Raw genomic sequence first — 22,560 nt, 5'->3', positions numbered from 1 at the left:
TGCGGAGCACAGGCTCCAGACGCGCAGGCTCAGCGGCCATGGCTCACGGGCCCAGCCGCTCTGCGGCATGTGGGATCCTCCCAGACCGGGGCACGAACCCGTGTCCCCTGCATCGGCAGCCTGACTCTCAACCACTGCGCCACCAGGGAAGCCCCATCTCTTACTTTTTAATCCCAGAATTCTTTCTGACATACTATATGAAGGTATTATTCATGTTTTTATTTTAACAGTTAAAAAAAGATGGACTGGTTCAACTAGGGAAAATAAGCATTTTCTTTTTCCCTCCCCAACAGGATGTAATCGACACAGCATGTGAAGTCCTGGCAGACCCTTCTCTTCCAGAACTGTTCTGGGGAACAGTAAGTATGTCAGAGGGAGCCATGCTACGGTATTCTCTGTAGCAGAAGAATTTATTAAACACTTACTTTGCGATAGGTCTTATACTAAGCTTTTAAGTCTATTTTCTCATATTATTATCATCACCATTTTGCGTGTGAGGAAATGTGATGCTCGGAGATGTGAAGTGATTTGCCCAAGCTAGTCACAGCTAGACAGTCAGGATCAAGATCTAGTTCTGTCTGACTTGAGTCCCTAGTCCACATTATTAACCAGTGTGTTCTCTCTCCTACCCATCAAGTCTTTTTTTACATTGAGAGACTCAGGCAACAGTAGTGCTATTAACTCCTGAACGTACCACTGGGCGATTGTAATTGTGTCTTAAGAGATTTCAGAATATTGTAACAGGTTTAGAGTAAGAATATGGCTTTGGAGAGAACAGTTTCTCACCAGTACTTAGTCTTACCATTGACGGCCTCAAGGCTCAAGGTCCAGCTAATGAATAAATCTGTTTTCCCTTAAACTGTGGCCTGACTGATTTGCCTTTATATCTTATCCTCTTTTTCCTGAGATGCTATCCAGTCTTACAGAATCAGTGTTCCAGGGAGAATCCGGTGGGAAGCAATATTCAGGTTGAGGATGTGTTGCTCGTGTGTTTGGTGCTATCTGCTGACATGTTGTGGGTGCTTTTCACATTAGTGGAAACAGGTCATGCATAGGTGAATGGTGTTTTCCTATGGAGAGGACGGCAGAGGTCACTGGAGGCAGCAGTAGTCTCTCCTCAGGTCCTGACTCAATCAGTTGTTGATAGCCTTTTTCAGTGGAAACGTGGAAGTCTTAAATTATTAGAGAGGAATGATGTCTGCCTAAAGCAAAGGATTAATTTTACTCTTCCTTATGATTGCTGGGCAGTTCAGAGATGTGGTAATCCGTGGATAATGTGAAGGTCGGTGACTTCTACTCTTCCATCATAGGAGCCAACCTCTGGTCTTGGGATCATTCTGGACAGTGTATGTGGAATGTTTCCCCATCTCCTCTCCCCACTCCTGCAATTGCTACAAGCCCTCGTATCAGGGAAGTCTACTGCCAAGAAGGTACGTTATTCAGTTAGATGCCTAAATAGAGTAGGAGATGTTTTTTAGGAATCCTTTTTGCTTTCCACATTGAAATTTCATTGCCATGGCAAGAATTAGTCTGAGGTTGAATGAAAAATGTCAAAGATAGTGCATCAGTTCTATAAAATTAAATTTAAATCTTTTTATTAAGTACCTATTGTAGATATTTTGGGAGTGAGACAAAATGTGAAGTCCCTTAGTATCTAGATGGAAGAGAGTAAGGGGTCTAAGAAATAAGTAATAAAGCCAGGTGGTATGTAACTAATGTCATCTGAGTGGTAAAGACCATACTGTTCAGGAGAGGCAACTCTGTGTGGAGTGAGGGGGGCCTTGACTTGGGTGTTAAAGAATAATAAGGATTTGACAAGGAGTGCAGAGGCAAGTCTAAGAAGAGTCACAGGGATGGGTTTGTAAGAAGTTTGAGAGTCAGCACAGTCTGGCTGACCACACAGTCTGGCTGAAAGAGCAGAAAAGCAGATGGGAAAGACCCCTTAAATGTCCCCCTGGTAAATGTGTGGCTGAGTTTTTTTTTCTGTGTGTTGGCAGGTGTATAGTTTCTTGGATAAGATGTCTTTCTACAATGAACTTTATAAGCACAAGCCCCATGATGTGATCTCCCATGAAGACGGAACTCTCTGGCGGAGGCAAACACCCAAACTCCTTTACCCTCTTGGTAAGATAGGCAGACCCTGGTTCAGCTGTCTCTTTTCCATGGTCTCTGTGTGGACCTTACTGCTGTTTTAATGCTTCACTTGCATGCCTTTATAGCAGGTCCTTCTCCTCTCCACTGTGCTTGTTGATTTGCTAATAAATTATTAGTTAGTTTCTCACTTTTTTCCATCTTTAGATTGTTTTACTTCAAAAATAATGCATGTTCATTATAACAAGGGAAACAATGCAGAGATACATTTTAAAAAGCTAATCTCTCTTTAGACCTGTCTCCATCAGATGATTAACGTTAAGAGTTTGGTGTGTGTCCTTTTGCACATTCTGTGTTCTTTCAAAATTCATTCTGCAAACTGATTTTATTATATGTGGATCTGACTCATTCTTTTTAGTAACTATGTAATTATTCTTGATGTCCCATAATTTTTTATCTTTTCCCTTCCAGAGGACATTTAGGCTGTGTCAGGTTTTTGCAACTATAAACAATGCTGCTTTGGGGACATATATCTTTATATACTAGTGCTTTTATTTTTAGTATATAGAATCCCCAAAGTGGGATTGTGGGTAAAAGGGTATATACAATAAAATTTTTAAATGCATGTCCACTGACAGATGAAACGGTTTTTAAAAAATGTGGTATATATAGGTGAGACATCAAGTCTTCCTAAGAGCCAAAATGTGGAATATTATTCAGCCTGAAAGAGAACAGGAATTCTGACACATGCTATAACAAGGGTGAACCTTGACGGCACGATGCTAAATGAAATAAGACAGTCCCAAGAGAACAAACACTGTTCCACTCATATGAGGTACTTAGAGTAGTCAGATTTACAGAGACAAAAGGAGAATGGTGGTCACAGGGGCTGAGGGATGGGGTAATGGAGAATTATTGGTTAATGGGTATAGAATTTCAGTCTTGCAAGATGAAAACAGTTCTTTGGGTGGATGGTAGTGATGGTTGCATAACCATGTGAATGTACTTAATGCCAGTGGACTGAACACTTAAAAATGGTTAAGATGGTATATTTTATGTATTTTTTACCACAATTTAAAAACAATAATAAAAAGTTTTGAATGGTAATGTCAAATTAAGTTGTAGAAAAATGTTGTAGCAATTTCCTTTCCTACTGGCAGTGTATAAGAGTAACAGCTTTACTGTCCTAATCTCGGCATCATTACTGACTTACCCAGTCACCCAGGCACCTACTGTCCCATAAGGTGGTCTTCCTATAGTCATCATTTGAGTGGAGAACCACTCTGCACTCAGCTGTTTTTCAGACACATGGAAAGAGTCACTTCCCCAATGACAAGAGAGGGGTTTTGTTTTTCTTTTTCTTTTTAATGGAAAAAGCTGTAGCAGTGTTGGATACTAGGAAGAGAAACTATGCATCTCTGAGTGATTAAATATTGCTGTCTGTTACAGGAGTCACCTCTTCCTATTAGACTAATTTCTCTCTCTCCCTTCCTTAGGGGGTCAGACCAACCTTCGCATACCTCAAGGCACTGTGGGCCAAGTAATGTTGGACGATAGGGCCTACCTGGTACGCTGGGAATACTCTTATAGCAGCTGGACCCTCTTCACCTGTGAGATTGAAATGCTGCTTCATGTTGTTTCCACTGCAGGTGAGGTCAGCTTTGGGAGACATCTCTGTGGGAAGAAAAATGGACATGCTTAGAGGATTTGGAAGATAGAGAATTTCAAGATAAGATTCAGAACCTTCCAGATTGTGATTAGCATAATTTGTTCATCTGGGTCTCAGAGACTGCTCAGTGATCTTAAAGGAATTGTTTTCATTGAGATCACAAGCTTCCTTCCCCCTCAGATGTGATTCAGCACTGCCAGCGGGTCAGACCCATCATTGATCTGGTCCATAAGGTCATCAGTACAGACCTGTCGATAGCAGACTGTCTCCTGCCCATCACGTCCCGCATCTACATGCTGCTGCAGCGGTCAGTATCTGGTAACTCCGCTGGGCTAAAGTCTGCACGTGTTCCACTGTGGACAGCCCTGGTGTGGTATCTATCCCCAGCCGAGGGCTTTCCTGTTTTCACATCCCTGCTGCCAGGAGGGATTTGGGAAGAGAACTGGAAAATACTTGGGATGCAACAAGTCGTATTATTCATTTTACTGAGTACAGTGCACTGTTCTCCAACCAGGTTAACAACCGTGATCTCCCGGCCTGTGGATGTCATTGCTTCTTGTGTCAATTGCTTGACCGTTCTGGCTGCCCGGAACCCAGCAAAGGTGAGACACCAAGTCTTCCTAACAGCCGAAAAACGTCACGCTTGGTGTATACCTGAAGACACATGGACATTTGACTCTTCTTTTCCCTTCTCAGGTCTGGACTGATCTTCGTCACACAGGCTTTTTACCTTTCGTGGCCCACCAGGTCTCCAACATGAGTCAGATGATTAGGTGAGCCAGGTCTTAGGGATTAGAGTATATTCCCTGGGCGTACCATATACATTTCAGATCTAAGCTAGCTTCGTTAGTTTTAAAGATGCTTCTCTGCCCGTTTGCTCCTTGTCTGTTCAGCCCTCTCACCGGAAATGAGTGGGGGCAAGGCAAAAGAGGTGATGGGACTTGGGGCACAGAGGCTGCTTTCCTCTTAGGCCAGCACTGATGGTTCACAGTCTTCAAAGCCTGAGAGAGAGAGACAGAGAGAGAAAGGTATTTCTCATTCACTTTAGGTACGTGGGAGTTAACTTTCCAGTCTAGAGAGTCCAGAGGTTTCTGGATCCAGAGGCTCAACTTCCCCTTTTTAAGCCATAGTCACTCTGTACTTTTCCTTGATTCATGGCCACTCGAGCTTGCCTGGTAGACCAGTTATTAATACACAGGCTCCATCTTACTACCTGAACATTCTCTCCTTGCTTTCTTTTGCTTACAAGACGAGGATGTTTTCCTCATGTTTATTTGATTTTTCACTTTTGAGGTTGTATATCAATAAAGTCTTTAATGCTTACCCTGGGTATTAAATAGCCTAGATTTGATTAATTCCTTTGCAGAGCTTTCCTGTTTTATGCCCAAGCCATCTAAATAATAAGAAGAATGCTCTGTGATTATAATTTTTTGAAACCTTTTTTTCCCTCTGCCTCTCTGTCATTTCCCAGTGCTGAGGGGATGAATGCTGGAGGGTATGGAAACCTCTTGATGAATAGTGAACAGCCCCAGGGCGAGTATGGAGTCACTGTTGCCTTTCTGCGCTTGATCACCACTCTTGTCAAGGTAAAATCTAATCAGATAGAAGCATCTGAAATAGTTTCCCTGCCCCCAGCTACTGTAGTCATTTTGTTTTCAGCTAGACCAGTTGTCCTGAGGTTATGGTGATGACAGTTTTCTGTGTATTGAGTATTTATTGTGTGCCAGATTCTGTAGTAGATGCTTTATCTGTGTTAACTTATTTAATACTCAGAGGCTGTATGGTATAATGCAGCAACTCGCAAGCTATTTTGACAGAGCCCAGGGTAATATGTACACATTACATTATATCCCAGGATACACATTGTATGTTTACTTCTAAAGCAGAGTTTCACAGTGCAACACTACTTTTATTATGCAAGATGCACTCAGATGTTTTCTAATAAGTTATCTCACAATCCACTAATGGGTCACAGCTCTCTTTGAAAAATACTTGTGTAGCATAGATTTTGGAGTCAGAATTAGGTTTACTTTTCAGGTTGACCACTTACTAGCTGCATGACCTTGGGCAAGTATTGAATTTCTTAGAACCTCTCTAAACTGGGATGATAAATATCTCTGCCTCATGGAGTTGTTGAGAGGGCCACACATGCAAAATACTCAGCACACTTCCTGCCTGCAGGAGTCAGTCAATCAGTGAGTGCTTAAAAAGATAGAAATAATCCTATGTAGAGGTAGGGATATAGATATTGATGTTTATATAAAGAAGCCCCATTTTTAAGATAAGGAAGCTGATGGTAACAAGTAATATTAGGACAAAGAATTTGGACCGTCAGATCTCCTTTCTGATATCCGAGTGATGGGGTAGAGGTTGGGGGTGGTTGGTGATCACGGCAGTGAAACTGGCATTCTCCATCATCAACAGTCCTATATCCTCTGTGTTTAAGATAGACCTCTCTTCTGCTCAGATTTAGCCTTCATCCCTCTCTTTCTTGTAGGTGCCTTTTGTGACATTGTCAAATTGTCTTTTTAGTCCCTTTCTCTGTTCTAGAGAAACCTACAACTTGGATTCAGTTGAACTAGAGTATTCTGATGTTTCTTTTTTTTTTTTTCCACTGATGGCCAAGGTTTGCCCAGATTTCCTTTGGACCTATTTGGACCTATGCTTTTGGAGTTAAATCTCTAGTGACAAAATGACTTACCTTTAAGTGGCATAAACCTTCACAGCATGGTTTCTTGTAGGGGCAGCTTGGTAGTACCCAGAGCCAAGGGCTGGTGCCCTGTGTCATGTTTGTGCTGAAGGAGATGCTGCCGAGTTACCACAAGTGGCGGTACAACTCCCACGGAGTGAGAGAACAGATTGGTAAGGAAAGCGTGGGCAGGGAAGATGGGAGGAATTGCTGGTTCCCTGGATTTTTCTCTCTTGGGATAAGGTTCATCACACAAGGCCGCGTCATTCCTCTGTCTTTTCTGGAGTCCAGGTAGCCTGATCCTGGAGCTGATTCATGCAATACTGAACCTGTGTCATGAGACAGACCTGCACAGCAGGTAGGAGGCGGGTGATTGCTAGAGCTCGGTACTCTCGGATGCTGCCAGTCCGCAAGGGAAGACACAGGCTTCTGCTGTGCAGAGCTAGCTCATTCTTCCAGAGTACTCAACTTGGTTAGGCCCAGAGCTCAGTGCTCCTGGGTTCTGACTTGCTTTCCACCAGGCTGTTTCTCCTTTCTCCCTATGAGGAGAGAAGAGCCAATGAAATGGGAACAAGGTTGTTCCCAGTGAAATTGTACACACACACACACACACACACAGACCTTTTTTATGACCTTTACAAAAATTATGCATGTTCATAGGGAAACAGGACTGTTAACAAGTTAATGTGTATCTTCTAGGTTTTTTCCTCTGCTTGTACTAACTGTACCTTTTATTTCTGTGCCACTGCATATAGATCTGTCTTGTGTTAATGGTTCCATGCATTCCATTGTATGGCTTAATAATGATTCATTTCAGTAAGCATATCCATTAATTGATGGACATTTAGATTGTTTCTCAGGGTCTATTTAAGGAAAGGAATCAGAGTGGCTTCCTCTGGCAGCGAGAGCTGATCTGTATCACTAATGTCCAATTGTTTAGGTTTGGACAATACCCTTTCCTTCCAGTAGTAAATTTGGCAGCTCCCCGGTAACTCAGAACATGTCTGTCTTCCAGTCATACCCCCAGTCTGCAGTCTCTCTGCATCTGCAGCCTGGCCTATACGGAAGCAGGACAGACTGTGATCAATATCATGGGCATTGGCGTGGACACTATCGACATGGTGATGGCTGCTCAGCCCCGCAGGTGGGCCTCCCTTGCCACCTTCCCCCATTTATCTTTATTGTGCCTGCATGTTGTACGAACTTTAGCATTAGAAAGACAACCTTGTTCTTCCTAGGGCATAGCCTTTGTATAACCTAGTGGCTGCTCTGTAGACTGGCACATAGCAAAGGGAGTTGATTGCTCCTCCTCTCTCCTAGTTTGGACTGGGGCCTCTAAAAGAAGCTGTTGAACTCTGGGATTATTGTTGGAATCTAATTCATGAGAGCACATGTATTGCGAATGAAGTCATATTGTCTGAATCAACTTTGGTTTCCATTTGGCACCCTAGTGATGGGGCAGAGGGCCAGGGGCAGGGCCAGCTGCTGATCAAGACGGTGAAACTGGCATTTTCCGTCACCAACAATGTTATTCGGCTGAAACCTCCTTCTAATGTGGTATCCCCCCTGGAACAGGCTCTCACACAACATGGTATGTAATTTTCTTCCACTCAGCAGCATTTCTGCCCATAAGTACATACTTCAGGCTGTGTTTTTAGAGGTCAACAATATTTTCTGATGGAACTCTTTGAGGAAATTTGGGAGTGATCACCAGTTCCCATCCTGGACTTAGAAATAAGAAGACTGTATCATACTTCATCTCTTCCTCCTATTGATGACAGAATAATAGTAAAGAACACATGTTCAAAGTTAGACTGTCTAGGTTCAAATTCTGACTTCAACCAGCTTTGACCTTGGGCACGTAATTAAACAACTCTACTTCAGATTTCTCGTCTATGAAGTGGGGATAATAGCAGTATCTACCTTATGAGATTATAATGAAGATTAAATTACTACTTATAAAACCTGGTACCTGTTTAGTATTGACCTTTATTACTCTTTGACCTTAAACTACTCATTTAATCTCTTTGGGACCCAGTTTCCTCGTTTTCAAGTAGGCGTTTGGGTAATGTCTCTGACCTTTTTCGGGCTGTATCATTTTGGGACTTTTAGCATTTCAGTGTCATGCTTTAATGTGATGCTTTAATGTGGTTAGGTTTTCCTAACCTATTTGTTAACATGCTGTTTTCTTAAAAATGTATCTTTTCTGCTCTTTTTTTTAAAATTTATTTAATCTATTTTTTTTTTATTTTTGGCTGCGTTCGGTCTTTGTGCAGTGCGCGGACTTCTCACTGAGGTGGCTTCTCTTGTTGCGGAGCGTGGGCTCTAGGCACGTGGGCGTCAGTAGTTGTGGCTCACAGGCTCTAGAGCGCAGGCTCAGTAGTTGTGACACACAGGCTTAGTTGCTCCGCAGCATGTGGGATCTTCCTGGACCAGGGCTTGAACGCGTGAACCCTGCATTGGCAGGCGGATTCTTAACCACTGCGCCGCCAGGGAAGTCCCTCTTTTTCTGCTCTTAATGAATTGGATTGAGCTGTTTACCCCCAATCCTGCCTGTCCCCTTGGCTACTGAAAAAAGAGGATGATACAGCCACCTAGGTTTGCTCTGGCCCTCCAAGTACTTGAGAGTAAATTCCCTCACATATATGAGCCTTTTTGAACAGAAGGCTCTCTTAAGAGCTTGAATCAGGCATGCTTTGGTGTCTAAACTGTTTCCTGTACTTCTTCAGGTGCCCATGGGAACAACCTTATTGCTGTTCTTGCCAAATACATCTACCACAAACATGACCCTGCTTTGCCACGTCTTGCCATCCAGCTACTGAAACGTCTGGCCACGGTAGGATCCCACCTAACAAGTCAAAGCCCCAGAAAACTGACTTTGTGCTTGAGACCACTCTTGCTTTCTCCCAAGAGAAGTAGCTAACTTGGACTTTTAAAGTGATGTAGCCATAAAGACACACACACACGCACGCAAATTGTGTTTTATGAGAGGTGTTTTTTTCCCCCGTTTATAAAAGACATACAAATTCATTTAAAAATGTTTATTTAAATGTTACAGATAAATGTAACATAGAAAGTTAAGGTACCCTATGATCTCCTCATTCCAAGAATTCCTATGAGCAGGTTGGTACTCATTTCTCCAGATTTTTTTTTATCTGTGCTTATATATTAAGGGATGTTTGGTGTGAGCTTTTGTTCTTTCCAAAAGCAGAATTCCATGATACGTACTGTTTTGTGTCCAGCTTTCTTCACTTAACACGATATCCTGCAGTCTTGCCGTGTGGGCACATTTGGAGCTACTTCATTTTCTAATGCTTGCATGGCATGCCATAGAATGGATGCCTCCTAATTTATTTGGACTGTTTTCTGTCTTAGTGTTAAACAGTGCTGTAGTGAACATTCTTATCCATAGAACTCTGTAAACTTTTGTTTACAGTTCCTAAAAATTAGATATCAATGGGCATTTTAATTTTTATTAGAAATTTTGAAATTACCCTCCAAAAAGGATTGTAACAGTTTATGCTCCTAAAACCCAAGTCTTGTATCCTTGCCACAGTGGCTTCATCAGTTTTTTAATCTTTGCTAATCTAATAGACAAATCAATATCTTTTTTTTAACTTTGCATTTATTTAACCATGAGAGAGGTTATGCATCTTTTTATGTTGATTATTATTTCTTCTGGGAATCGTTGGGCATCTTTTGCTGTAGTTTGGAATGATGTCTCTTTTGACCCAGAGCTATCCATCTGAATGTTTCCCTTTCTGGCATTTTCCGAGAGTTGTTCAGCACCTTTCTTCAGGAGTCTGTTGAGGTTTCTCTGGAGGTAGAGCTCTAAGCCTGTGTGTCCCGGTCTCCACCAGGTGGCCCCAATGTCAGTATATGCCTGCCTGGGCAATGATGCGGCTGCCATCCGCGATGCCTTCCTGACCCGACTGCAGAGCAAGATTGAGGACATGCGCATCAAAGTCATGATTCTGGAATTCCTCACAGTTGCCGTAGAGACGCAGCCAGGCCTCATTGAACTGTTTCTGAATCTGGAGGTGAAGGATGGCAGTGATGGCTCCAAGGTGAGCCTGCACCTGGGATGAAGCTGGGAGATGGCTCCCTGGGAGGTGGGTGCTGGACTCTGCGGGTCCAGTTGATGGCAGAAGCTGTGGGGCTGAACTCTCACCTGCCCCTCTTGCAGGAATTCAGCCTTGGGGTGTGGAGCTGTCTCCATGTGGTGCTGGAGCTGATTGATTCCCAGCAGCAGGATCGCTACTGGTGTCCACCGCTGCTGCACCGTGCAGCCATTGCCTTTCTGCATGCCCTGTGGCAGGACCGTCGGGACAGTGCCATGCTGGTCCTCAGAACCAAGTGAGTCTGTCTCCAGGAGTTACTTAACCTCCAGAGCTCATGTCCTTGTCTGTAAGATGGGGTAACAGTCATTCTGAGAGATTTGTTGTGACAGGTCCCTGGGCACATGCATAAAAGTGCTTAGTGCTTGGGTCGGTGTGTGGGAGTTTATTCTCTTTTTAAAGCTGCCACCAGCAGGTGTAACCTTTACTCTGATGTGTTTACCTTAGAGTTTCCACCTTTTGCATTTCTGCCTTCTGCCAACCCCCCAAAACCATTGTTCGTGAGAAACGGTAGATTCAGATGAGAGTGGCTCACTCAAGCCATTGGACTGAATGGAGCACGCTCTTCTCTTGGAGCCTGTTTTGTCCATGGAACCCTTGATGTTTATGTAGGAGCAAGCGGCCCAGGCAGCAGATGTTAGGGTTGTGGGAGCGATAAAATGTGGGGAAGTAACCACCAAGGGGAGGTGGAGAGAGGAGAAGGGACCGGGTAAGAGAACATGTGATTGCCAACACGTATTTTCTTTTTAGACCCAAGTTCTGGGAGAATTTAACCAGTCCACTATTTGGAACCCTTTCTCCTCCCTCAGAAACATCCGAGGTGAGCAGTGGTGGAGGGAGGGACAGTGACTGAAAGTCCCTGGGAGTCAAGGCTGGGCTGTGAGACTGAGCTGTGGAAAGTGACTCCTCCCCTAATTAAACAACCAGAATGTTTTCTTCACTAGAAACTTCTCTCTCACAGAAGTGCTTGCCTCCTCTTCCTTTGCTGTCTTGCACTGGGAAGGAGAGCGGCATGCCCTGCTCTGTGTTGCTGGCTCTGTGGTCTCTGCTCACTTGGAGACACTGTGGACCTGATGCTTCTGCTCTTGCTAGTTAGATGCCCACTCACATTCGACAGGGAATGTGCTTTCTCGTTTTCTAGTGTCGGGTCCCTGCTCTGTTTCCTTGTGGGAGGGCGGGGCACCAGGGGAGAGGTTCTCATGATTCTCTGCTCTCCCCCTCCACAGCCCAGCATCCTGGAAACCTGTGCCCTAATCATGAAGATAATTTGCTTGGAGATATACTATGTAGTTAAGTGAGTCCTTTCCCCTTTTGAGATTTTAATTAGAGGTTTGTGGCGGGGGGACCATGGTAGTCTACGGCTGAGGGCACGGCTGTATGAGCCAAGGCAGAGGAGAGAGCTGGTTTGGAGCCATTTATGGAGGGCCACTGGTCTGTGTCCCTGGCCAGTCCATTGATGGCATTTATGATTGTCAGAAAGAGTTATTGTGAAGCAAACTCCATGTGCTTGGGATTTTATGGAGGAGGAATCCTAGAAAAGGCCTCAGCCTAATCCGTTATGCTGAGCAAGAAGTGTGAGCCCCACACATCAGAGCTGATTGGGAGCTGTCTGCTTTTAAGCCCATGTGAGGTGGTTTTCTCTGCCTCAGCAACGGTCTGTGCCCATCACATTCCCATCTGCTTTTAAAACCTAACTGTAGGTTTTGTTTTTCTCGGCACCATAGGGGCTCATTAGACCAGTCTTTAAAAGATACACTCGAGAAATTTTCCAGCGAGAAACGCTTTGCCTACTGGTCAGGGTATGTCAAGTCCTTGGCAGGTCACACGGCTGACACAGAGGGCAGCAGCTGCACCTCCCTGGTAGAGTATCAGATGCTGGTCTCCGCCTGGAGGATGTTTCTCATCATCGCCACCAGTCACGTAAGAACCTCCTGGGGTGTGGTTTTCACTTTGGTATCCTAGCAACGATATGCTGGGATGCCTAGCAGATACAGCCCCTTGGGATAAAGAATGAATCAGGATTTTTCTCTGAGAGCTAAAATGTAACAGGTTCTGTGCCAAATATGGGGTGTTTGAGGGCTTTGGAGCAAACAAGAGACCCTTAAAGAAAGTGCAGAGAAGTCATTTTAAATCCCTTCAGACATTCATGAAACCCTCCTATAGCCACCTTTGCAGCCCTGGATAGGTCCAGGGGCTCCCTTCATTCATCCACCTCTTGTGCACGTGGATAGTTGGCCTTCTCATGCTGTGTGCCCTGTGGACGCTAAGTACATATTTGTTGACTAGTCAGCAGGTAGCTACAACGGCTGCAGCAGTACCCTCTCTAGGGAACAGTTGGTTTTCCTTGGTTCTAGAAACGGCATTTCCTGGGCTTCTTAGAAAAAGAACAGAGGCCATTGTCTCTGCAACGTGTGTCTACAGAGCATTGGTTTTTAGAGAGAGAGTTAACGTTTGGGAAGAATTTGCATTTTTCCTTGGCGCGTGCTCTTTGACAATGCCATGCTGTGGAGTAAGGACTTGATATTGACCTATTTTGCCTTAGGGAATCCAGATTACTATCTTGATTTCATTACTAACTTCAGCTTAATAGATGCCCTTTGTTCCAGGCACACTCTTACATCTTCCATGACTTGTTCCTTAGTGCCAGACTGCCCACAGCCTTGGAGCTTGGCTGTGGCAGAGTGGTTTTGGACCCCTGAGACTGTAGACACACTAAAAGGCTCAGCCATCTTGGGGGAGTGATTGATTCCCCAGGCAGTAATTTGTGTGTCACCTGCCTTTTAGGTCCTACCTGGGCAGCAGTTCTTGAATTGCAGCTCTGAAAATCTCACCATCCTCTTTTCCCCTAGGAAACCTATCTGGTTTAGTCCAGGATATTGATCATTCATTCATTTAATGGATAGTAATGGAATGCTTACTGTGTGCCAGGCACCGGGATGCAGCAGTGAATAAGGCAAATACAGTCTTTGATCCATGAGAGAGGCAAATTGTGAACAAATTTACAAAGAAATATAGTTTGGGATTGTGGTAGTTCACTTGAAAGACGCTGTGGTAGGGCTTCCGTGGTGGCGCAGTGGTTAAGAATCCGCCTGCCAATGCAGGGGACACAAGTTTGAGCCCCAGTCCGGGAAGCTCCCACATGCTGCGGAGCAACTAAGCCCGTGCGCCACAACTACCGAGACTGCACTCTAGAGCCCACGAGCCACAACTACTGAAGCCCGTGCACCTAGAGCCCGTGCTCCGCATCAAGAGAAGCCACCTCGGGCTTCCCTGGTGGCACAGTGGTTGGGAGTCCGCCTGCCGATGCAGGGGACACGGGTTTGTGCCCCGGTCCAGGAGGATCCCACGTGCCGCGGAGCGGCTGGGCCCGTGGGCCATGGCCGCTGGGCCTGCGCGTCTGGAGCCTGTGCTCTGCGGCGGGAGAGGCCACAGCAGTGAGAGGCCCGCGTACTGCAAAAAAAAAAAAAAAAAAAAAAAAAAGAGAAGCCACCTCAATGAGAAGCCTGCACACCGCAAGGAAGAGTAGCCCCGCTCACCACAACTAGAGAAAAAAGCCCGTATGCAGCAACGAAGACCCAACGCAGACAAAAATAAATAAATAAAATTTTAAATATCTATATATAAAAGAAGATGCTATGGTAGCGACTGCTAAAGGAGGATAGGAGTGGTCGGGAGGCCCTCTCTGAGGAGGTGCTGTCCACACTGAGGCCTGAGTGTGTGAGGAACCTTCCAGAGGGTGCTCTAGGCAGTCAGAGTCACAGATGCAAGGGTCCAGAAGTGGGAAGAGCTTGGTGTGTTCACGGAGGAGGAAGGAGGCCTGTAGGGCTGGAGTCGAGTGAGCACGACGGGGATGATACCAAAATCAGGTGGACCAGATCCTAAGGGGCTCCCAGGCCTTGTAGAGGAGTTTGTGTTTCTAGATGGGTTCCACTGGGAAGCCTTGAAGGGTCTGAGCAGAGGAAGGATGTCATCAGGGGGAGGAGGTGAACCTGGGCTTGGTTCTGACCATGACTAAGGTGGACAAAGAAACAGCAGGGCCCTCAAGCCCCATTTTAAACAGGGAGTCGGTGAGGACCCCACCTTTCTTGGCTTTTAGAGTCTGGGAAATTTTCCAGACGTTTTTTTCCTGTTCCTTTGCAGGCGGAGATAATGCACCTGACCGACTCTGCAGTGCGTCGCCAGCTCTTTCTTGACGTGCTCGATGGGACCAAGGCGTTAGTAAGTGTGTCTGGGAGATTTCCCATTCCTCCCAGGGAGAAGGTCTCCGAGGTCAAATAGCTGCTCGCAGCCTGCAGCCGCAAGAGTGGTCAGGTCAAAGGGCTCAAGCGGCCTGGGAGGCCCGAGGCTGCAGTGGGAGGCAGAGGCCTGCTGCTGCCGTGCCAACCCCTGGCCTCTTCCCCGTGACCCACCCCTGTGAGCTTGCTGCTGGGAAAGAAAGGCCTGAGGCCGAAGGTGCCTGCGGACGGAGCTCACATCTTCCCGCCTCGTCAGCTCACAGGAAGCCTGACGTTAACTGTGTGCCGTCTCCCCTCAGCTCCTAGTCCCCGCCTCCGTGAACTGCCTCCGCCTGGGCTCCATGATGTGCACTCTGCTGCTTATTCTTCTCCGGCAGTGGAAGAGGTGAGCCCTGTGACAGGAGGGGCGGCCTGTCCCATCCTCTTTAGTGATGCTTGCCTTACCCTTCCCGAAGGGGAGGAAGTGGGTGTGAAATGGGCTGGGCTCCCCTCGTGGGGAACGGGACTCAGGCAGACACCTGATGTGAGGCTCACTGCTCCACAGGCATCCTGAGGGGGAGCAGGGCAGTGTGTGGCCTTTCTCTGAGGTGTGTTCTCCCCGCCCTCTCCTCTCCACGTTGCTTCTAGTGAGTTAGGTTCTGTGGATGAAATCCTCAGACCCTTGACAGAGATCCTGGAGGGAGTGCTGCAGGCAGACCAGCAACTCATGGAGAAGACCAAGGCCAAGGTGTTCTCAGCGTTCATCACGGTGCTGCAGATGAAGGAGATGAGAGGTGAGGGGCAGAGAGGAGCCGGTGGAGCGGTCTCCTGGCCCCTGTGCCAGCCAGCCTGGACAGGGCTTCCTCCACTTCAGAGCCAGATGTTTCTCCTGTGAGGCTTGAGTTTTTGGTCTCGGAACTCTTATCTTCAGGAAAACTCTTTTTCTCCTCCCCTCCCATGGGACAGATGCCTTGGTGAGCATGACAGCATCCCCTCCCGTTTGCTTTGCAGTGAGCGACATCCCCCAGTACTCCCAGCTGGTGCTGAACGTCTGTGAGACCCTCCAAGAAGAGGTGATTGCACTCTTCGACCAGACCCGCCACAGTCTGGCATCAGGCAGTGCCACAGAGGACAAGGACAGCATGGAAACTGACGACTGCTCCCGGCCCCGGCACAAGGACCAGCGGGATGGGGTGAGGGGGCACCCTGTCTGTCCTTCCCACACGCATCCACAGATATGAACTGCTGCCTCGTCTGTGCCAGGCCCTGGGGCTGATTAGTGACCAAGACAGTCACAGCCTGATGGGGAAAGTTAATAAATCAGACTGTGCAGAGATGTGTCAGAATTCCATTGTGGAAAGTCCTGCAGGGGTGAAACAGGGAGAATGTGCAGCATGGAGTTCTCACATCATCTAGGGACTCAGAAAGAAAGTGCCCTTTCAGCAGTGACTTAAAGAACTGGTAGAGAGCCGTGCAGGCCACGGGAGCAGGGGAGCTTCAGGCAGCAAGGACAGCGTGTACTGAGCTGTGGGTAACAGTCATCTGGCGTGAGCCAAGATGAAGTGAGGCCTGGAGAGCTGGGGGCTAGATGACCAGCAGCCTTGTCAGGGTCTTTGGTCTGGCTCCTAAGTGAAATAGGAAACGATTTAAGGATTTTAAGCAAGGGAGAGGAAACATGAGATTTGTACTTTAGAAAGTGTGCTGGATGTAGTGTGGAACACTTTTTCAAACTGTGGGTCAGGACCTATAAATGGGTCCTGAGCTCATTTGGTTACAACCAGCATTTTTTTTTTTTTTTTGCGGTACGCGGGCCTCTCGCTGCTGTGGCCTCTCCCGTTGCGGAGCACAGGCTCCGGATGCGCGGTCTCAGCGGCCATGGCTCACAGGCCCAGCCGCTCTGCGGCATGTGGGATCTTCCCGGACCGGGGCACAAACCCGCGTCCCCTGCATCAGCAGGCGGACTCTGAACCACTGCGCCACCAGGGAAGCCCCACAACCAGCATTTTTTAAACGAAGTTGAATAAAACATAAACGAAAATATCTGTGCTTTGCAGGAGATAAGGGTAGGTTTAATGAAAACATGTAAGTATGCCTATACTGGAGCGCAGTATAAACCGTATTATTACTTTGGGTGGCTCGTGGTCAACAGTAAGTGTGAAGAGCCACTGGGATGAAGAATGGAGTAGAGAGGATCCAGAGAGAATGAAGGCCCATTTAGTAGGTGACTGCAATAGTGCAGCTAGAGGGGAGGCCACTTTGACTCCACGCAGCCGCGGGCTCGGGCGGGGGGATGGGGAGGAGCGCTGACACCGCTTGATGGCAGTTTCGGGTGGTGGGGAGGGCGCTGGAGTCCTGTCTCAGCCGGCTCACTCGGAGCGGGGGTGACTGGGGGCAGTCCGTCCTCTTCCTCCCCTCCTCCTCCCCCTGCACTGCCTCCTTCCCTTTCACCCATCTTTGCCCCTGGGCCCCAGCAGGTGTGTGTCCTGGGCCTGCATCTGGCCAAGGAGCTGTGTGAGGTGGACGAGGATGGCGACTCGTGGCTGCAGGTGACCCGCAGGCTCCCCCTCCTGCCGACCCTCTTCACCACCTTGGAGGTGAGCCTTCGCATGAAGCAGAACCTGCATTTCACTGAGGCCGCGCTGCACCTGCTCCTTACCCTGGCTCGCACCCAGCAGGTAGGAGGCAAGCCCGCGGGAGCCTCTTTGCTTATGCTGGGTGGGTTCTGATGCTGCCTGTGAGTCTCCCAGCCCAAGACCTCCACCTGCCCTTGGGTGGGGCGGCTGCGGTGACAGCTTCCATCTCATTCTGCATCTTTCCCTCCCAGGGGGCCACAGCAGTGGCTGGAGCCGGCATCACCCAGAGCATTTGTTTGCCCCTCCTGAGTGTGTACCAGCTCAGCACCAATGGGACAGTGCAGGTGAGTGCCAGTGGCCTGCCACTGCCTCCCCCAGCCCCCCTTGGTGCTTTCACTTGCCCCAGAAGTTGCTCTCTTTAGTGGCCTAGTTAATGCACTGATGGTGCAGAATCCTCCCTGCCCCCAGACTGACCTCTAGCAAGAGAAGCTCACACAGTTAGTTAGTGCTGGACGCGGGTCTAGAACCTAGATTCCTGTAACTGCTGCCTTCGGACCCCGTCTGGCCCTGCTGCTGTCCATTCCAGGAGCTTTTCTATTCCGACCAGCCAGGCTGCCTCAGCTGCTGGGCTGCAAGGAGGCCCCGCTCTACCTGTCAGCTGGGTTCCTCGGCGCTGTCGTGATTCTGTCTGTTGTTTGTGTCTCAGACGCCCGGCACCTCTCGGAAGTCGCTGGACGCCCCCTCTTGGCCGGGTGTCTACCGCCTGTCCATGTCCCTGATGGAGCGGCTCCTCAAAACCCTGCGCTACAACTTCCTGACCGAGGCCCTGGACTTCGTGGGGGTTCACCAGGAGCGGGCCTTACAGGTGAGGGGCCGCTGGGATCCTTGGGGTCGGGGCTTGGGGTTCAGGGGCGTCTGGACTGTTCGGGTCTGAGGCTTGGCAGTTGAGCGGTGCCAGTGCTCCCACTTCTGAGGTGCCGTGAGGACTGTTGGCTGACAGGCCGAGCAGTGTGGCTGCCCTGCTGAGGGAGGGGAATGGTCTGGGATCCGCTCAGACAGAAACCTCTTAGTCAGAAACCGCTTCGTCCAGCCCCCTGTTAACGCTGCCCCCTCAGCGTATGTGGACCCAGGACCTCTCCTCCCTGCGGGAGGGCGGGAGCAGGCGTGGTAGGTCCCTGAGTCACCCCATCCTTCCCCGTGTCCCCCCTCCCAGTGCCTCAATGCGGTGAGGACGGTGCAGAGTCTGGCGTGCCTGGAGGAGGCGGACCACACCGTGGGCTTCCTCTTGCAGCTCTCCAGCTTCAGGAAGGAGTGGCACTTCCACCTGCCTCAGCTTATGCGGGACGTCCAGGTGGGGCCTCAGACCTGCTTCTTGAAGGGTCTGGGGAAATGCTCGGAGGGGATGGGGCAGGCAGTGAATCGCAGGCCTGTTCCTGGAATGTGGGCTTTTTCTTTAGGTATCACAGGGTTTGGTTTCACACTGCTCCCCTCTGGAGCCGAATTTTCCCTCCACAGGACAGGGCAGCCTCATAGGTTGAGAAGCTGGGCTCTGTGGGATCGACCTTGGTTCGCATCCCTTAGAACAGGACTTGGGAGCCAGCCGAAGAGGGGGGCAGGGAAAGAACACAGGCTCTGGAGTCAGACAGGCCTGTCATTTGCTGGTTGTGTGAGCTTGGCGAAGTTACTTCACCTCTCTCTAAGCCTTTTTCTTCTTCTGTAAGATGGGAAAATTATCCCCATCTTACTTATTTACTTAGGACCTCATACTGTGCTTGGCATCTAGCTGGGTCCCAGGGAAACGGTCCAGGCATCTGTTGACCCACAGTTTGCAGTCGAGCGTGCTTGGTGGCGTGGGATTTTGAGCTAGAGAATGTAGGGAGGGGCTCAGGGGGCCGGAGAAGTACGTTGTTACCATAGAGACCTGCATGGTCGGTCTAGTTGGTTGGGCTGCTGCCTCGAGGCTCCCCCTCACCCCTCCCCTGGGTTTGCTGCAGGTAAACCTGGGCTACCTGTGCCAGGCCTGTACCTCCCTCCTGCACAGCCGCAAGATGCTGCAGCACTACCTGCAGGTAACTGAGCCCTTGTCCGCGGCTGCTGCCTGGACCGCCTCACCCCTGGCTTCCGTGGGCTCCAGCCATCTCTTGTCTCCTCCCCAGAACAAAAACGGGGAGGGCATCCCCTCGGCTGTCGCCCCCCGAGCTCAGCGGCCACCCACAGCTGCCCCCTCCTGCTCCTCCTCCAAGCAGCCCACTCCTGACACAGAGGCCTCAGAGCAGCGGGCCTTGCACACCGTCCAGTACGGGCTCCTCAAGATCCTCAGCAGGACCCTGGCGGCCCTGCGCCACTTCACCCCCGACGTGTGCCAGATCCTGCTGGATCAGGTACCAGCCACCTGTGCCACCCGCCTCCAGTGGAGCCGTGAAGGCTCTGCTGTGCCCTGCTCTGCACCAAGAGCTGCCTGGGCCCTCTGGGGCCCTACATCGCTCTCGTCTTGCCTTGCCTTGCAGTCCCTGGACCTTGCTGAATACGACTTCCTGTTTGCCCTGAGCTTCACCACTCCCACCTTTGACTCCGAAGTGGCCCCCTCTTTTGGGACCCTTCTGGCCACAGTGAATGTGGCCCTAAACATGCTTGGTGAGGTAAGTTGGCCCCTCAACCCAAGTCTTCCCGTGGGCACGTTTATCTAGCCTTCCCTTCATCAAGTGAGTGTGATAGAGCCGACCTGTAAGAATTAGCGTGAGACTTAAATGAATAACTGATGAAATAGCTTAATGTAGGCCCTGCAAAATGGAAGCTCTCAATGAGTTGGAGCTGTTACTGTTACCTTATTTTTTTAACCCCCATTTCTTTTTCTCCAGCTGGATAAGAAAAAGGAGCCTCTCACACAGGCAGTGGGGCTCAGCACACAAGCAGAAGGGAGCAGAACACTGAAGTAAGAAAGCCTCCTTCCGGGATTGGTTTGGGGCTGGGGCAGTCTTGGGCTGGCTCTTCTCTTGGCGCAGTGGCCCACCGCACACTGCCAGCTTGGCCCTCCCTGCAGCAGTGCCCAACCTGCCCTCCTCCAGGTCCCTCCTGATGTTTACCATGGAGAACTGCTTCTACCTGCTCATCTCCCAGGCAATGCGTTACCTTAGGGACCCGGCTGTGCACCCCCGGGACAAGCAGCGGATGAAGCAGGAGCTCAGCTCAGAGTTGGTAGGATGGGTAGGGGGCCCTGCCTGGTGGGGCAGGGCCACTGGGGAGGGGCCCCAGGAGGTCCCAGTCCCCCACTTCCTGTGGCCAGCCCTGAGGGTGGGGGACGCGGGGCCTTATCAGGTGCTTTTTCTCTTGCAGAGCACTCTGCTCTCCAGCCTCTCACGCTACTTCCGCCGGGGAGCCCCCAGCTCCCCTGCTGCTGGCATCCTTCCCTCACCTCAGGGCAAGTCCACCTCTCTCTCCAAGGTCAGCCCTGAGAGTCAGGAGCCTCTGATCCAGCTAGTGCAGGCCTTTGTCCGGCACGTGCAAAGATAGGGCCTCGGGCCCGCCGCCACTCTCCACCAGCCTGCATGGGAGCCCTGGGCAGTAGGGGTGCTGCTGGCCTGAGGGGCCTGTCTGGGGCTGAGAGCAGCTCCTGTCACCCTCCCCAGAGTAGCCACGACTCCAGCCACCAGCCCCCAGCATTATTTTTGTAATAGATCAAGAGGTCAACAGCGGGGAGCCACGAGTCTGCTGCGCTCACAGTCTCATGTTCAGAATGCCCCCAAGAGGTGTATTCCTTTCCTTCAAGCATTCCCCACAGCACTTGACCCTGGCCCCGGGGAGAGATGGGGGAGCCAGTGTCACGTGCAACCAGGAGAGGCTGTACGCACGGGTTTGAGAATCTGTTTTCCACGCTCTGTTCTTGCAGTTTTGGGTAATATTGTGGTCTATTTATACAAATATTAAAATACTGTTTATACACAACCGTGTGGGGTGTACCTTCAAAGCCCAAGGACTAGCCAGCTCTCAGAGCATCGAACCGCCTCCCTCGGCCGAGGGCCCAGAGTGGAGTGGAGGTTTGGGGAAGGCGAGATAGCCACCACTGACCTAACGAACATTCCTCCGTTCACGTCTTGGTGTTGGGGGTGCTGGGTGGGCGCTCAGATTCCGCCCCCCCGACCCCTACCACGCACCTCCATTTACAGCTGGCTGAGCTCACCACCGGCTAGAGCCTTCCTTGAAGCTCTGCTCCTGTTTATAGCTCTGTGCCTCCCCCTCCCTTCAGAAGGCCCGCCAGTGGGGCCCACCAGCCTCCAGCCTCTAGCCTCCTTGGGACCTAATCACAGAGTTCTGGGCCCGGCTACAGGCCTTAATCTAAAACTGGCTTGTAGCCCAGAGCTACCACTTGAAGTTTCTGGAACCAGACTGACCTGGGCTAGAGTCCCTGCGTGGCCACTTGCCAGTTATGGAACGTTGCGGAGGTGACTTTCTGATCTCTTCTTCCCTCATCTGCGAGGACGACACGAGAATACACGTGAACGTGCTTGGCTCAGTGCCGGGCCCCTGGGAAGCACTGTCAGCCGGCAATTACTCGAGCTTAAACTATCGTGCAAATTTTACAGTCCCCTCTACCCGATTTTAGGCAAGTCTTTCTTAGGAATAAAACATCTATTATGCAGCTTCCTGGGACTTCCCTGGTGGTCCAGTGGTTAGGACCCTGCGCTTCCACTGCAGGGGGCCTGGGTTCAACCCCTGGCTGGGGAACTAAGATCCTGCAAGCTGCACGGCGTGGCCCAAACAAACCCCCCCCCGCCCCCCCCCCCAAAAAAAACGTAATTATGCAGCTGCAGTAGGAGAACAGCACTCCCTCCTGAGCAGCACAGGCAGCGTGGGAGGAAGGGAGGTACTGGCTTTGCCCTAAGAGCTCTCCCTCCCTCTGCCCTAGTGCTTCTGGGAGGGGTGGTGCAGATGTGAAGTCTCCCCTTTCCCACCTGTGAGGCCCGCGACCCGACCGGAGCCCAGGCAACATGCACACGAAGGATGGTTTATTATTTGTCACTGGCTAGAGAGCAAGCAGACAGGCAGAGTAAAAAGATCAGTTAAAAAGTGAGTGTGGAGAGGTGCAGGCTGCAGCCACCATACTTGGCTTGAGCTGTATGAGGGGAAGGGTAGCACCGGGGAGATGCCGCTCCGTGGCCCAGGCTCCCCTCTGCTCCAGCTCATCCAGAGGGGACGAATCCGGTCCTCA

General features: G+C 49.6%; 1 protein-coding gene across 1 annotated transcript in view; it reads left to right on the top strand.

Annotated features, from left to right (window-relative positions):
- NUP188 (nucleoporin 188) overlaps positions 1-21,290 on the top strand; it is a 42,993-nt gene extending 21,703 nt beyond the window's left edge. The window contains exons 13-44 of the mRNA XM_060014008.1: positions 294-359; positions 1,311-1,430; positions 1,998-2,124; positions 3,588-3,740; positions 3,941-4,067; positions 4,275-4,362; positions 4,457-4,533; positions 5,232-5,346; positions 6,502-6,622; positions 6,741-6,807; positions 7,465-7,593; positions 7,901-8,040; positions 9,179-9,285; positions 10,310-10,516; positions 10,636-10,805; positions 11,318-11,387; positions 11,794-11,861; positions 12,292-12,487; positions 14,708-14,785; positions 15,102-15,187; positions 15,430-15,575; positions 15,793-15,974; positions 17,256-17,456; positions 17,606-17,698; positions 18,061-18,219; positions 18,568-18,705; positions 19,349-19,423; positions 19,511-19,735; positions 19,862-19,993; positions 20,213-20,286; positions 20,420-20,549; positions 20,688-21,290. Coding sequence (XP_059869991.1) covers positions 294-359; positions 1,311-1,430; positions 1,998-2,124; positions 3,588-3,740; positions 3,941-4,067; positions 4,275-4,362; positions 4,457-4,533; positions 5,232-5,346; positions 6,502-6,622; positions 6,741-6,807; positions 7,465-7,593; positions 7,901-8,040; positions 9,179-9,285; positions 10,310-10,516; positions 10,636-10,805; positions 11,318-11,387; positions 11,794-11,861; positions 12,292-12,487; positions 14,708-14,785; positions 15,102-15,187; positions 15,430-15,575; positions 15,793-15,974; positions 17,256-17,456; positions 17,606-17,698; positions 18,061-18,219; positions 18,568-18,705; positions 19,349-19,423; positions 19,511-19,735; positions 19,862-19,993; positions 20,213-20,286; positions 20,420-20,549; positions 20,688-20,864 — 4,044 coding nt within the window. The 3' untranslated portion in view covers positions 20,865-21,290. The remainder of the gene's footprint in view (positions 1-293; positions 360-1,310; positions 1,431-1,997; positions 2,125-3,587; positions 3,741-3,940; positions 4,068-4,274; positions 4,363-4,456; positions 4,534-5,231; positions 5,347-6,501; positions 6,623-6,740; positions 6,808-7,464; positions 7,594-7,900; positions 8,041-9,178; positions 9,286-10,309; positions 10,517-10,635; positions 10,806-11,317; positions 11,388-11,793; positions 11,862-12,291; positions 12,488-14,707; positions 14,786-15,101; positions 15,188-15,429; positions 15,576-15,792; positions 15,975-17,255; positions 17,457-17,605; positions 17,699-18,060; positions 18,220-18,567; positions 18,706-19,348; positions 19,424-19,510; positions 19,736-19,861; positions 19,994-20,212; positions 20,287-20,419; positions 20,550-20,687) is intronic.
- The last annotated feature ends 1,270 nt before the right edge of the window (positions 21,291-22,560 follow it).

This window comes from Delphinus delphis, chromosome 6, assembly GCF_949987515.2.
Source record: "Delphinus delphis chromosome 6, mDelDel1.2, whole genome shotgun sequence".
In the NCBI taxonomy this organism is placed as follows: Eukaryota; Metazoa; Chordata; class Mammalia; order Artiodactyla; family Delphinidae; genus Delphinus; species Delphinus delphis.
This window is presented reverse-complemented; position numbering and strand designations above follow the sequence as displayed.